The 14,360-nt window shown below is 35.1% G+C and overlaps 1 protein-coding gene across 3 annotated transcripts; it reads left to right on the top strand.

The window, feature by feature from the left end:
* The first annotated feature begins 2,574 nt into the window (after window positions 1-2,574).
* LOC131050945 (cadmium/zinc-transporting ATPase HMA2) lies at window positions 2,575-14,091 on the top strand. 3 transcript variants are annotated; one of them, XM_057985268.2, is made up of 11 exons: window positions 2,575-3,131; window positions 3,211-3,468; window positions 4,112-4,209; window positions 4,297-4,552; window positions 4,691-4,828; window positions 5,077-5,410; window positions 5,521-5,720; window positions 5,803-5,933; window positions 6,087-6,155; window positions 6,241-7,123; window positions 13,861-14,091. In XM_057985268.2, exons 1-11 carry the CDS (start codon window positions 2,912-2,914, stop codon window positions 13,881-13,883), a joined length of 2,610 nt encoding a protein of 869 aa, XP_057841251.2. In that variant the 5' UTR covers window positions 2,575-2,911; the 3' UTR covers window positions 13,884-14,091. The 3 variants fall into 3 exon arrangements, with proteins under 3 accessions (XP_057841251.2, XP_057841249.2, XP_057841250.2); XM_057985266.2 differs by lacking the exon at window positions 13,861-14,091 and adding an exon at window positions 11,671-11,846; XM_057985267.2 differs by lacking the exon at window positions 13,861-14,091 and adding an exon at window positions 8,751-9,287.
* Window positions 14,092-14,360: the final 269 nt, after the last annotated feature.

Genomic DNA, 14,360 nt, shown 5'->3' with positions numbered 1-14,360 from the left:
AATTTAACTGTATTTATGTTCAATTTTATAATAAAAAATTATTTGTTAATATTGAATTTATCTTTTGATTAATGTTATTATTGTTTATAATATCAATAATTTATATTCTTATACTTTTCAAAATTTAATTTTTTATTATGAAATATAATTTTGTTAACAGTATAATATTGTAAAATAAAATAAAATGATATAAACATAACTAATGTTTTCATCTCCAAAATTAGTATGCTTTGATAACTGTGCAAAATGAAAAATTTAATCTTATATCAAAGTTTCATTTTTGTTCTTATTAAACTATTTTAAAAATTATTAATTTTTTGATTTGTCATTGGGAGAATGTTAAAATGGTAAACCATTATCTGGTCAAATCAAGAATGTTAAAATGGTAAACCATTATCTAGTCAAATCAAGAATGTTAAAATGGTAAACTATTATCTGTCATCTATTAGTTTTTCAAACTTGTTAAATGAATGATGATAATTTTATTAATGTTATTTTCTTTGAGCGAATCTTTTGCAATTAAAATTAAAATGTTTTTAATAAAGGAAACTAAATTTAAGACTATTTACCTAGTATTTGTATGAATTAAAATGTTTTTAATAAAGGAAACTAAATTTAAGACTATTTAGCTAGTATTTGTATGAGAGTGGAATTGTATTATTTAAATATTATGAAAATATTTATTATTTAAGAAATATATGATTCAATTATTTAAAAATAATAATTTCTTTATTTTAAAAAATGTTTTACAAATGTATAAGTAGAATTTCATCAAAATGCTTGTATTTAATCTAGAAATCTAACGTTTTGAAAATTTAAAAAAGAAAAGGTAAGGTTTTTTATTTATTTTTTGATATTTTGGTTAAGTAAATAAATATAATGAATTAAAAAATAAGTAATTTAGAAATAAATATTTGTATAGATAATTGAAAAATAAAAATAAATAAACTTAGCTTTAGAATTAAAGACGAAAATTTTATATTAGTTCTTTGTTATCAATTTACTATTGCTAGATAAACAACTACTTAATTGTTTTCAACATGCTAGCATGTTTTTAGCTAAAGACAGGCATGTTTTTAGCTAAAGGCAGGGACTCATGGTGTCTCATAGCTCTTGTTAAATTATGTTTTTAAGATGACATTTAACACTCTAAATTTGGTGTGGTGTGAAAAAAAAACTATTCTATACCTAAGATACTATTCTTTTATGCACATATAAACTCTACTCTCTGTTTAAGAATCAACTGTGCTAGTTAATTCTCCTGAGTTGACTTTGTCCCATGTTTTTGTCAGAACAAAATAGATTTTGTGTATAAATAAATTGATAGTGAAATATTATACAAATTACCTATGATTTGAAAATAAAATGGCCTGATGGTATCACCATCTCCAAACTTAAAGCTAAGAATATTTATTCTGTTTTAAATTATAATGTTGACATCATCAATCATATTAACAATATTTGGAATACTGATTTGGATATTTCTTCTTGGAAGAAAGTTTTTAATTATCTTTGGAAAAGTTCTATTGATCCTAAAATTAAATATTTTAAATGGTTACTTATTCTCAATAAGCTGCCTATTAGGAACTCTTTTTCTGATATTAACTATTGCAGCATTTGCAGTACCCCAGAAACGGGGAAGCATATCTTCTTTGAGTGTAGTTTTTCCAAAGAGATTTGGCTAATGTTTGGTATTTCTATCCCTTCTAATTTCAATTTTTTTGAAGTTATTACTAGTTTTTTCTCTAAAGCTAGAAAAGATGTTAATATGTTTTGGGATATTACCTCATCTAACATTTTATGGCAAATTTGGAAGTGTAGAAATGAAGAAAGATTTCAAAATATCCCTAGAATGCTTACTGAGTCTTTTCGAAGTCTCACATACTTTAAAATTTTTTCGCAGATTCAAACGACCATGAAAATCAACAAGGCTAAATTCAAAAGGCTGCTCAAGGATGGTCATGCTACCTTTTTTACAAATGAGGTTAAAAATGGATATTTCTGGAGGCTGCACCTGGATAATATACATGCTTTCAGTCAAACCTTCAGCAGAATTAGCAAGGAGATTAAAAGAGGACCTCACAATGCTAATAGTGAAATGGCTTACACGCTGAAACAAATCCAAGATCAGAAAAGTATGGTATGGATGGATGGCTCCATGGGATGGGTGGCTTGGGTGGACCCCTGAGATGAAGTGCTTTACTAGGTGTCTTGGTTTATGATTTTGTCCTGCTGATTCGTTGTATATTCTTCTTTTTTGATGGTGTGAGGCTTGGCCTCTGAACTCTGATACTCTGTGATCTTTTGTATTTTTGATCTCCTTATTTCTAATAGAAAAAATTACCTATGATTTTTGAGCTTGCTTCCCGCGTAAATTAAATCGCCAACGAACACTAGGACTACCCTAATTTTCCCCCGTGTATACGATAATATTGGCCGTCCGGAAAATAATAAAACGGCCGCACTAAAATTAAAAGGTGACGAGAAAAACGAAGTGCGCATGCCTATCCTTTTAGCTGACCTACCACCTTCTCTTTCGCGTGAAGGCGGTTAAGGGTTACCGTATTCATCTACGCCATTATTTTTTCATTTCATTTCTTTTCCTTTTTCAGATACAGTCACAAAACTGAGATGTCAATGCTTTTGGTGTCTGTCTAAGATTAGTACCCATTGGTGAAATCAAAGTGCTCCAAATACCCCTCTGAATTGAACGAAAGTAAAGGGCATCTGCCACGGCGGAAGAATTTGGAATGTTTTTTGGGGCATAGAGCGCATTATAAGTAAGGGAGATCGATTTTGTCAGACTTCATTCATTCACACTGCCATAGCATGGGCTTGCGCTTGCGTGCTACTTAAAAAGACACTTTTTCTTCTGTGCGCTGCTTGGTTGGTGAAGAAGATTCAAGCTTTCATGGCGGAAGTCTTAGAAGGAGGGGGTGCAGGGGATCAGGAGAATCGCGTTATGTCGAAAACTATGATGGATGTAATGGGTATCTGTTGCCCTTCGGAAGTTCCTTTGATACAGAGTCTCCTGGAGCCTTTGCCTGGAGTGCATAAGGTTTCTGTGAATGTTGCTTCTAAGGCGGTCACTGTCCTGCACGATGCGCTTTCAATTCAGCCTTCGGAATTAGGTAGGATGGATGCGAGATTCAGGCGTACTGTTTGAGTTTATATTTATTGATTAATTGGTTATATGGTTGTGATGTGCAGTTAATGTTTTGAATAGGGCGAGATTAGATGCGAGTTTGAGGGTTGTTGGGAAAGTGAGAAGTGGGAAGCGATGGCCCAGTCCCTATACGCTGGCGTCGGGATTTCTTCTGGTGATTGCCTTGTTCGGTCATTATTATCGCCCCTTGCGATTTGTTGCTTTGGCGGCAGTAGCTGTAGGCATTCCGCCAATATTACTGAGAAGTTTCGCAGCGATTCGGGGGTTTATTCTCGACATAAATGTGCTCATGGTCATTGCAGGTGAATGAAACAGAGTTAATTTGTTACCTGTATCAGTCAGTTATTTTGGTAGGATCTAGTGGAAGAGTTGTAAGAATGGTCGATAGTTTTCTGTGCTGGTATTAGCTGAAAAAAATTCGGGACTTTTTTATGGAAAGGGATTCCATGACATTTGCGTTCTTTTTTCTTTAATCATCATTAGATTTTCAATTAAATTGAAGATTAAGTTATGTATAGTTGCAATTTTGCAAACATTTTCGTTACATTTTTTAATTTTTTTCTCTGAATCTTCTCTTTTACGATTCATTTTGCTGTGGAAAAGATATGTTTGTTACGGTTCTGCAATGAAAAGCGTTGCGTAAGGCACAGAATTGCTGTTGTTGCCCTCTGCTTTATTCGGTTTAAACATGAACAACATGCTTACAGATTTTGAATGATGAATAGATAGATTTTTTTTTTTTGTACAAATATAAATTATTAGTGAGTATGCACTAAATTTCCATGATTTGTCACTGTTTTGTGTAGGAGATTTTAAAATAAGCTGAAAATGTTTCCGATGGGAATATTTTCTGTAGTATGTGAATATATTTGGCCATAGGTATTGGGTATATAAGATTGCTTGGTTTCAGACGGAATTTCAATGAGCTTTGTTTGTTCCAAACAGTGGCAGGCGCGATTGCATTGGGGGACTATGTAGAAGGAGCCACCATTGTCTTTCTCTTTACGTTAGCGGAATGGCTTGAATCTAGATCAGCCGACAAGGTTAATATATTTTTGTTTGAATTTGCATTTGTTTCAGCGAAGTTCACTCAATTTAGAAATTTAGGGTTAAATATCTGGTTGTTTCAGGCCCGAAAGGCTATATCGGCTGTGATGAATCTGGTACCTCAAACTGCTGTGATCGAGGAAACAGGTGAAAAAGTGCCTGTTAAGGATGTGGAAATTAACAACGTTCTGGCCGTGAAAGCTGGCGAAAGCATTCCCCTAGATGGCCTTGTGATATCTGGTACAAGTTCTGTAGATGAGAGTAGCTTGACTGGTGAATCCGTGCCTGTGGATAAAGAAGTGGGTGAGGCGGTGTGGGGTGGCACCACGAATCTTACAGGTAACCTAAAATTACCTGAATGATTAGTATGGATGTTAGTTTAACTGTTTGAATATTCCGTTCTTCAAGGTTTCAACAATTCGCTACAGTACGAAAAACCTTTGGAAAGGATGTGTCATAAACTACTGAGAAATGCAGGGTATTTAAGTGTAAAGACTGTCGCCAAGGCAGAGGACTCTAGAGTGGCAAAGATGGTGAAGCTTGTGGAAGAAGCCCAAAACCAACAGTCCCGCACGGAGCAGTTTTTACAGCGATTTGCCAAGTACTATACCCCAGGTATGCTGTGTTTAAAAAAGGCCGCGCTAAACTTTCGTCAAGTTTTAATTGTATCCTTGGTTGAAGAAACTGAGCTACATCCCGGAGCATGAAGGGACTGGTAGCTATAGCAAGAGAGTTCCTGGTATGCGGAGCATAGTCATAGGAAGATCTTAGGTTCACAAATCTGTTCTGTGAAATTTTCCCTTTATTAGGTTGTGCCTTAGTATGTACATGGAAAATAATCATCTTTATTGTATATATTTCAGTGGTTGTACTAGTGGCAATAGCAGTAGCAATAATGCCATTTATCAAGCGGTCGTTGCATGTTCATGAATACATATACAAAGCGCTTGTTCTTCTTGTATCTGCTTGCCCCTGTGCTCTTGTCATCTCCACACCCGTTGCTACTGCTTGTGGCTTGGCCACTGCTGCAAGGCTTGGCCTTCTCATCAAAGGTGGAGGGTTTCTAGAAGCCTTGGGAAAGCTCAAGTCTATAGCCTTTGACAAGACGGGGACTCTCACAGAAGGACAATTTCAAGTGGTGGACATCAAGTTTGTGGATTCAGAGGCTGCAGATAGAGAGAGAGAGTTGTTGCATTGGTATGTAAAAAGCTCCATCATATGCTTTCCAGAAACATTCTGTTTGGATCTATTCATATATATCCATAGGTAAACGTAAGATAATAAAGGAAATGCATAAATATATACAGGATATCAAGTCTGGAGAGTAAATCAGCACATCCTATGGCCACGGCAGTGGTAGCATACTGTAGACAAGAGGGCATTGAGCCCTCTGCCGAGGTGAAAGATTTCAATATATTGCAAGGAGAGGGCATCTGCGGGCTAATTGCTGGCCACAATGTTTATATTGGCAACAGCCGTTTGAAATCTCGGCTTTGCTGGGGCCAAGGTAAAATTGGCGCTTGCAACATTAATTGTTCTTCCTATTACAACTTTCAGACTGGTAATATTTTAGCAATGGTGGATTATAGATGTACCAGACACATGGAAAATGGAAGGCTCCACAGTGGCATATGTAGGAGTAGATACAAAATTTGTAGGAGTATTTAGTGTGGCAGACCGTATTCGGCCACAAGCAGCAAAAGCAGTTAACAAACTTAAGGTTAGCTATTAATAAATTTTTTGCTTTTAGGATGCATCTAGCTTTTGAAGTTTGTTTTTCAATTTTTTTGTTTGGTGATTTGCTTGTCATTATTTTTGTTCTGTTTTCATAGATTAATTAATTTTTTTTTTTTTGGTTTCTTACTAATTTCAGAAATTAGGAATCAGACTGGTCATGCTCACAGGTGATACTGCTGTTTCTGCTGCAGAAGTAAAAAAAGAGGTACATGCCTTAAATGGCTGATTTGAGTAGGCAATCCTGTCATATCATTTTTAACTGACAGAGGAGCCCTGTTAATGGTGTGCAGGTAGGAGAAATTGAAGTTCATGCCCAATTACTACCGGAAGACAAGCTGAGATTTATTGGAGAGCTAAAGAAGGAGGGCATGACTGGCATGGTGGGCGATGGAATTAATGATGCACCAGCATTGGCATCAGCAGATGTGGGGATAGCTATGGGTGTGCAGGGCTCTGCAGTAGCCATGGAATCTGCAGATGTAGCTCTCATGTCTAATGATATAAGGAAGATTGCTGGTGCAGTGAAAATAGGGCGGAAATCAATGAGGACAATATACATAAATGTTGCATTCTCCCTGTTTACCAAGGTAGCCTTGGTGGTGCTTACTTTCATGGGTTATATCTACTTGTGGATGGCTGTGCTAGCAGACACAGGAACTTGCCTGATTGTAATATTCCACAGCATGCTTCTCTTGAAAAGAGAGAAAGGTGGTCATGCTCATCATCATCATCATCATCATGATCATGATGGCTGTTGCAAAGATGGTCCAGATGTGAATGGGCATGCAGATCATCTTCACAATCATGATCATGGTACGTGTAAAGAGAACCATGGCCATGAGCACAATCACAATCATAACCATACCCACAACCATGATCATAATCATGAACATCGCCATGACCATAACCATAATCACAGTAATAGCCATGAACATGAGCATGAGCATGAGCATTATTTTGATGTGGTGAAATGTAGTGCATGCATCCGTCATGCAGCAATTTACAAAGGGTGTGGTTGCCTTAAGCCCAGAAATCGGTCATGCTGCACTAATGAAGTCTCGATTGTTATCCACCCAAGCAATACTAGCAGAATTGAGCAGACTCAGAGTAGACCAAGCAGCTGCTGCAACAAAGGCAATTTGCCCTTCCAATCAGTTCCTCAGCCAAAAGCAGGTTGTTAATGGTCAAATTTTAAATTGTTAATTATTGATTTCAACTGCTAATTTATAATATATGCGTAATCAATCCCATTATTATATTTGATGTAGTACATTCTAGTATGTATTGAAGGTAGACTTAGAGCACTTCTATCTCCATTCCTATTCATTTATGAGCATATATCCTCACCTAGTTATCCAATGGAAAGGGCCAATCCTAATTTTTCTTAGGGGGTCTGCTAAGAGAATTACAACAAACAAACACTGCTAAAATAGAATTCTAGTCACAAAACTGCTACTTGACTAAAAAGTTAATGAGCATGTGATGGAATGCTTCATTCTTCTGGCACAAAACTTGGCCACTTCTGGTCAGGATCCTTTTTTAACCTTGACAGCTACATTCAGCAGCTTTCACGGAGCAACCTGCAATATTAAAACTAGAAGCAGTATCCCCCTCCTAGGTAAATCCAGCCTTAAGTGTATCACATTGCTACTGGAAGCATAACCGCTTAGAATGACACATTGCAATATTAGGTTTTTTAACAAAGATCTTATCAAATTTATTTTCTACTTTTTCTTTGAACGGAAATCCAAAGAATTACCTGGCTAGAAAACCTAAAAGAAGGCAAATTATGATACTTACGATAGTGGCTGCTGTGGCTATTCCTTTGATTAGGTGGTCCCAAGTTATCTGTTCAAAATGAAGATTTTCAGAATAACATAATGCAATAAAACAGAATCTCCCGCAATTCTTTTGCAGCAGGTGCTCTCTTGTAGTATGTTCAAATTAAAATTTGAAAGATAAAACAGAACCGTCCTCATAAATGCAGTGCAACAATTGTTTAAAATTGCAGAATAGTCCCCTGAAATTCATGGTGGCAATTGTTTAGAAACTGAATTATTGGCAGCAGTCTTGCGCAGGCATTGTGGAGCTGAAAGTTTACAGTGTCTGCCCGAGATTTGTTGAAGTTGTTATTTTTGCCAAAAGGCATTATATTTTATAGAAGTTCATTATAATTTTAATTTTCTTAATTTCTTTCTGCGAAAATGCTATGATTTAGCAAATGACCCTTTAACTCTTACGATGCTTGTGAAGTTTCTCTGAAGTCAGCAATTTTAGCTACTCAATAATGCATTGATATATTATCGAAGGGTCTAGTACTGCTATTATAATTCACCAGATGGTTATGCACAAGAGCTCAATTATATACGCTGCGATTTCTCTGTTTTCTTACCTAAACATGAAAATGGCAGACCTTGTTATTGGCCACCTTAAAATATTTTGATTCCGTAATTAGTTGGGAGCAAGCTCAGGAAGCTATAAACCCAGAGTCAACAGTCATGGTAACGTTCTCGCCTTTCCATTTGACTAGTTCCACTAGACAAGTCAGTGAAACCATTATTACGCATCGAAAGAATTCTATCCTATCACAGCAATTTCCAACGAAAAAGCTTAGGAATACTCCTCCTTGGAACCACCTGGCCAGACATTATTCCCTTTGATGTGGATCAAACTTGATAACATTATTCTTATTGGAACAACTTAGCTTGTAGGCGGGCTATATTGGATTTTCTGTTTTAGTTACCTGTACTGGAACTCTGTTCTCTTCTCATCTGATTATTCTTTGACTTCTTATATGCAGCTCACCAAAATAACAACCAAATGTTGATCCCGGGTTGCTACGAGTCTTAATGCTATCCTCAGTACAGGAGGAATCCTGTATTTTTTTTTTATCATTAACTAATGAGCACTAAATCCTGACTTCCTCAAGAAAATCCACATTAGGCATCAAAGCCCTCTCCACATCTCTACACAGAATTTGAAAAAGTGACTGTAAATACCCTCAAATCGTTCTGTTTGAGATCCAGTTTCCCCCAAAACCTCAATGGGTTGAAGCCCAAAACATGGGACTCCAACCAGGATCTTACTAAGGTTATATGCATTGTTGATCAATCCTTTGCTCAAATAATCCCACAAAGCTTTCTCTGAATGCTTTTGGTCATTAATTGGCAGTGTTCCACGGGGATGTGGTCCCGCCACCGCCACCAAAGCTCTCCCAAGGAGACGTGGAGATGTCCTCAAGTCTCCTTGGGAGATGTATCCACGTCTCCTTGGGAGACGTGGGGGGCGTTTCTCGACGTAAATTGCAGGTTTTAAAACTAAAATTTAAAAAAAAAGTGACATTTTTGGGGGTTGGGGGGTAACCCTAATTGGACACGGGCCCCACCCTTTCCCCAACTATATTTTGAGTTTTGTCATTTTGACTTTGACTCTAGTCTCTTTTGTAATGCTATTGTTATTAGTATTTGTATTTGGCTACTCATTGTAATGATGAATCATGTAATCATCTTTATAGACTTTGCAATGGCATCAGATATTCATATTTTCCTTTTTCGATATAATAGAAATCTCCAATTTGACAATTTAATTTGTCAAATTTTATTTAGCAATTAGCATTGAAGAAATCTTGGTATTTAGATTTAGTATTTCAAATTTCCAATAGTTTCATTTGAAATGTAATTATTATACTGTTATACTGTCATACATCTTTTCAAAACTAGTTTTTCAAGTACTATATGTATATGTATAACTATATCAGCAGCACCACCCTGCCACCCCCTCGCCGCCGTCCCCAAACTTAGGCCCTTGGTCCCCTCATCCCGGAAACCCATCCCCACAACCCCCCGACCCCAACGTTGGTGGAACATTGTTAATTGGACATGGGCCCCACCCTTTCCCCAGCTACATTTTAAGTTTTGTCATTTGGACTTTGACTCTAGTCTCTTTTGTAATGCTATTGTTATTAGTATTTGTATTTGGCTACTCATTGTAATGATGAATCACGTAATCATTTTTATAGACTTTGCAATGGCATCATATATTCATATTTTCCTTTTTCGATATAATAGAAATCTCCAATTTGACAATTTAAATTGTCAAATTTTATTTAGCAATTAGCATTGAAGAAATCTTGGTATTTAGATTTAGTATTTCAAATTTCCAATAGTTTCATTTGAAATGTAATTCTTATACTGTTATACTGTCATACATCTTTTCAAAACTAGTTTTTCAAGTACTATATGTATATGTATAACTATATCAGCACCACCACCCTGCCACCCCCTCGCCGCCGTCTCCCCGCAGTCCCCAAACTTAGGCCCTTGGTCCCCCTGTCCCTGAAACTTATCCCCGCGTCCCCTTGACCCCAACGCCGGTGGAACATTGTTAATTGGGTTAGTGATTTGCTTGCTTCTCTCACTGTTTGTAAGAATGCAATCAATTGGGCGGTAGATGGTTTATAGTATTATTGGACTACCCAATACTCCTTGCGGAAGGTACCTCTACGTACCTTACTCCTTGTGAGATTTGAATTTGTGGCCTCTTTTTCAAAAAGCACAAATTGATCTCTCTTTCAAAGAAATGCCAGGGAAACTCAACATATAGCTGAGCTGGTATCACTAGGTTTATATCCAAGGCTGGAAAGCATTCTACATTTGCATTGTGCGGAAAAGTGGCACACAAATTTTTAAATATGTTAAATACTCCCTATGTTGGTTGTTCAGGTTTAGGGTTGGTGTTTCACTACTTATTTTCCTGCATATTGGCTGAGATTTTTTCATTATTTGGAATGGGGTAAACTAAACTATGAATAGAATAAATTTATTAAAAATTTTTTGGACAATATTTTTTTGCTTTTTTGCTTTCCAAAATTTGGTAGTGGGTTAGGGTCAAGGGGTAGCTCAAATTAAGTCCTTTGAGGTTATTGAGTGAGAATGGGTTTAAGGGGCAGTTCAAATTAAGGCTATGTTATTTTAAAATTTGATACTTTGATAGTTGTCAGATTTTAAAATTCTTTTCTTAAAAAAATATACTTTAAGGTTGGGTTTTATTTTATTTTTGTTGTTTTATAAAAAAATATTTAGTTATTAAATTTTTTTCTTGCAAGTCTTGATGAAGTTTGTTGAGGGAGTGACCCTAGACTTGTCCAAGTTTCTTGATAGAGTAGATGTAAGACTTGACCATTTGGTTGTTTTGGGGTCAAATGATTCAACCTAAGAGTATATCCCATTTAAGTTAAAGTTTATATTTAGGCCAGAGTGGTCTTATAAAGGCTAAAAAATTAGCATGTTAACAAGTTTGATTGACTAATATTTGGAAAATAAGTGTAAGGCATAAAATTGTAAAATTATAATATTTAATAGGTAGTTTTTTGGCGTGCACTATAATATTTCATTCATTGCATTGCTGTTACAAATTTTGAAGCCCATAAACAATTAAGTAGGTATTATGAGACATCCAACATAACGATCAACTATTAAACAATTTTAAAGTCATTGTAGACTTGCAAATTCTTGGTGTTGATAGTCAACAAAAAATGTCAAACAAGTAGCCCCAATTCAATTGAAATGCTGAGTCAATACATCTTTAAAACCAAAACTTTTGCTGCATATTTGGAAGAGTAGATGTTTAAGTATGTTTTCTAATCACATTTTGCCTCATGAGGTTGAAATGCTACAATTTACTATGACATTATGTTACAAATGACCTTTTTGTGTTTTCAGTTGAAGACAGATGCTTCCCACAACAAGATTTTGGAATGAAAAAAGTACTAGCTTCTACATTTACATGAAAAGGATGTTAGTTGTTCCAAGCAACTTTAGAAGTGCTTTAAACTTCAAGTGTTACTATGTTCAATCTTCATTGTATAGTATTTGTTTCTATGTATAGTTCTTATATAGTCTTTGTTTAGATGGTTTTGGTTCTTTTTCTTCTTGTAGACCTTATTGAAACTTTAATAAATTATCGAGATTAATTTTGCTTGAAAAATACATAACAAAATCAATTAAGTGTGTGCACCAATTATGAGACGGACTAGCTCTTTTGACTCACAATTTGACAAAAGATTTGAATGCTAATGACTTGCAATTATGATTCAATTTAGCAAGGGATTTGACAATGGCACGTGGAGAAGAAATTGACAATGCATAAGGATTCACAATTTTGATTAAGTTTAAGAATTGTAAGTTAAAAAATTAGGATAAAAATCTTAAAATCTAGTCTTAGTTATTAATCAGTTATCCTCAAAATATATAAATAAAGTCTTGTAGGCTATTTTCACATAAATTTTTAATACAAATTTATGTTTCTTTCAATTTGGGTCAAATTATCTCTTTGGTTCAAATAGAGGCACAATCAGGTATAAGGTAAAATCTTGGTTTTTTTATGCTTTGTGCTCTTTTATCCATACTTTTTGTGTGTTGAATTTCATAGTTACACCTAACATGAATATTATCCAATAATTTTACCCTAACTATAAGCAAATAGCTAGCTAGAGAGAGGAATTGTCCTTTAACTTCATGACAAGTTTGCCAACCATCATTTTGACCCATTGATTTTATACACCAAGTTGATCTTAAGGGACGTAGACCATAATATACTAATTTTTATCTCAATTGATATTAATGGTATGAATGTGCTCTCGTCCATATGTGTTGAAATTCACACATAACCCACTATGAAATTTATTCAACAATTTCTCCAACTTCAAGCAAATAGCTAGCTAGAGTAAGGAATTGTTCTCTAGGGTAATGGGGGTCCTCCAACCTTCATTGTGACCCTTAGATTCTATCAGTCAAGTTGATCTCAAGGACTTATAGACTATTTTATACTACATTTCATCTCAATTGATTTCAATTTCATTTTTTTTATCTTAATAAAACTCACCCATTTTCAATTTCACAGAAAGATTAAGATCTTGTACACAACAACAACAAAATCCTTTATACATTTTAAAGCACCTTATTTTTAATGTTTTCAATACATTTTATCTCAATTCTATTAATGACACAATGTATTGGTCAAGTCACAAACTTCTTGTGGTATACGCCAAGGTTCAAACTGTCTTCAAACCACTAAGATTGTAGGTCATGTGCTTCATTGAGCTAACATGCTAGCAAGACATGTGCCTTCATTGAGTTTTTATTCTCACAAGTTGAGGACCTTTGTTGGGTTGTTGAGATTACAAGTTTGAACAAGGTGATAATGCCTTTTATAAAATAAAATAAAAAAAATTTTCTTTCAAGAAACATGAGACTCCTAAATAAAATAAAATGGTGGGTCTAGGGTAAAAATAAGATAATGTGTTGTTCCCTTTTAGTGGAAGCATTGTAGGTAGAAAACATCTCGATAGGAATGGGCACCTATTTTTAAATTTTTTTTAAAGGGTACCCATTAAGGATCAAGACCCTGAACGTAAACTCCTACCTATATAGATTGAGTACCTGTTTTGTTTTTTAAAATAAACATACATTTTGTCAAGATAAGGTAATGTTAACCTTACAATCCTAATCCATTCATGTCTCCATGTTTCTTGGAAAGTGTTCTCTAGGACTTGTAAGAAAAATATTAAATATTTGTATTTAATGGTTATTTGTAATTTCATTTTCAAGAGGTGAATGTTAAGAGGTGATAAAGATTAATCAAAATGGACAAAATACACACTTTCCCATGTCCATATTGAGACATGAATGGTTATGCATTAGGGGAAGAAGTTTGGGAGGGATATTGTTTTCTTGTGATAATAGTGCGAAGAAGGTTGTTGGTAAAAGAAACGCAAAGTGACGTTTCAATGATGGAAGAGTAAAAACCATTGATAATGTTTTGTATATTCTAGGACTTGCGAGAAATCTTCTTTTTGTATCTAAGTTGAATGATCCTAGAGTGCATGTGACATTTGACAAGTCTGGTTGCAGGTTGCAATGAGGGAGTTTGGTGATAACTAAAGGGTCTCAGACAGGGACTTTGTTTAGGCATAGTGCCTCTACTTTTTGTAAATATGCTAATGTAACTAGCAATGAAAATGCATGTATGATGTGGCACTATAGATTGGGTCACAATGGTGAAAAAGGTCTTAGGACCATTCAAAATAAAAGGTTGGTTGATAGTCTTTCTAGTTATTCTATTGGAAAAAATGATTTTTGTGAGCATTGTGTGTTTGGTAAATATAATAGATCATTTCCTAAAGGAATCTATAAGGTAAAGAAGATCATTAGAAATTATGAATTTCGATGTGTGTGGTCTAGTAGATGTTTTTTTTGGGTAAGCCTCGGTATTATGTTTCCTTCATGGAGATACACTTGGACTTATTTTATGCATTCTAAATATGAGGCTTCACTAAGTTTAAGGATTTTAAGGCCTTAGTGGAAAAGCAATCAAATTATAAGATAGAAGTGTTGAGGACTAACAATGGGGG

The sequence above is a fragment of the Cryptomeria japonica genome, chromosome 2 (assembly GCF_030272615.1).
Source record: "Cryptomeria japonica chromosome 2, Sugi_1.0, whole genome shotgun sequence".
Classification (NCBI taxonomy): domain Eukaryota; kingdom Viridiplantae; phylum Streptophyta; class Pinopsida; order Cupressales; family Cupressaceae; genus Cryptomeria; species Cryptomeria japonica.
Note: the sequence above shows the minus strand (reverse complement) of the source record. Positions and strands in the feature narration are given on the sequence as shown.

Excerpts from the sequence above, each read along its gene's own strand:
- LOC131050945 (XM_057985266.2), top strand. The coding sequence starts at position 2,912 with ATGGCGGAAGTCTTAGAAGGAGGGGGTGCAGGGGATCAGGAGAATCGC. Across the intron at positions 4,210-4,296 it reads AATCTAGATCAGCCGACAAG|GCCCGAAAGGCTATATCGGC; the intron begins GTTAATATATTT and ends TGGTTGTTTCAG. Across the intron at positions 4,553-4,690 it reads TGGCACCACGAATCTTACAG|GGTATTTAAGTGTAAAGACT; the intron begins GTAACCTAAAAT and ends TGAGAAATGCAG.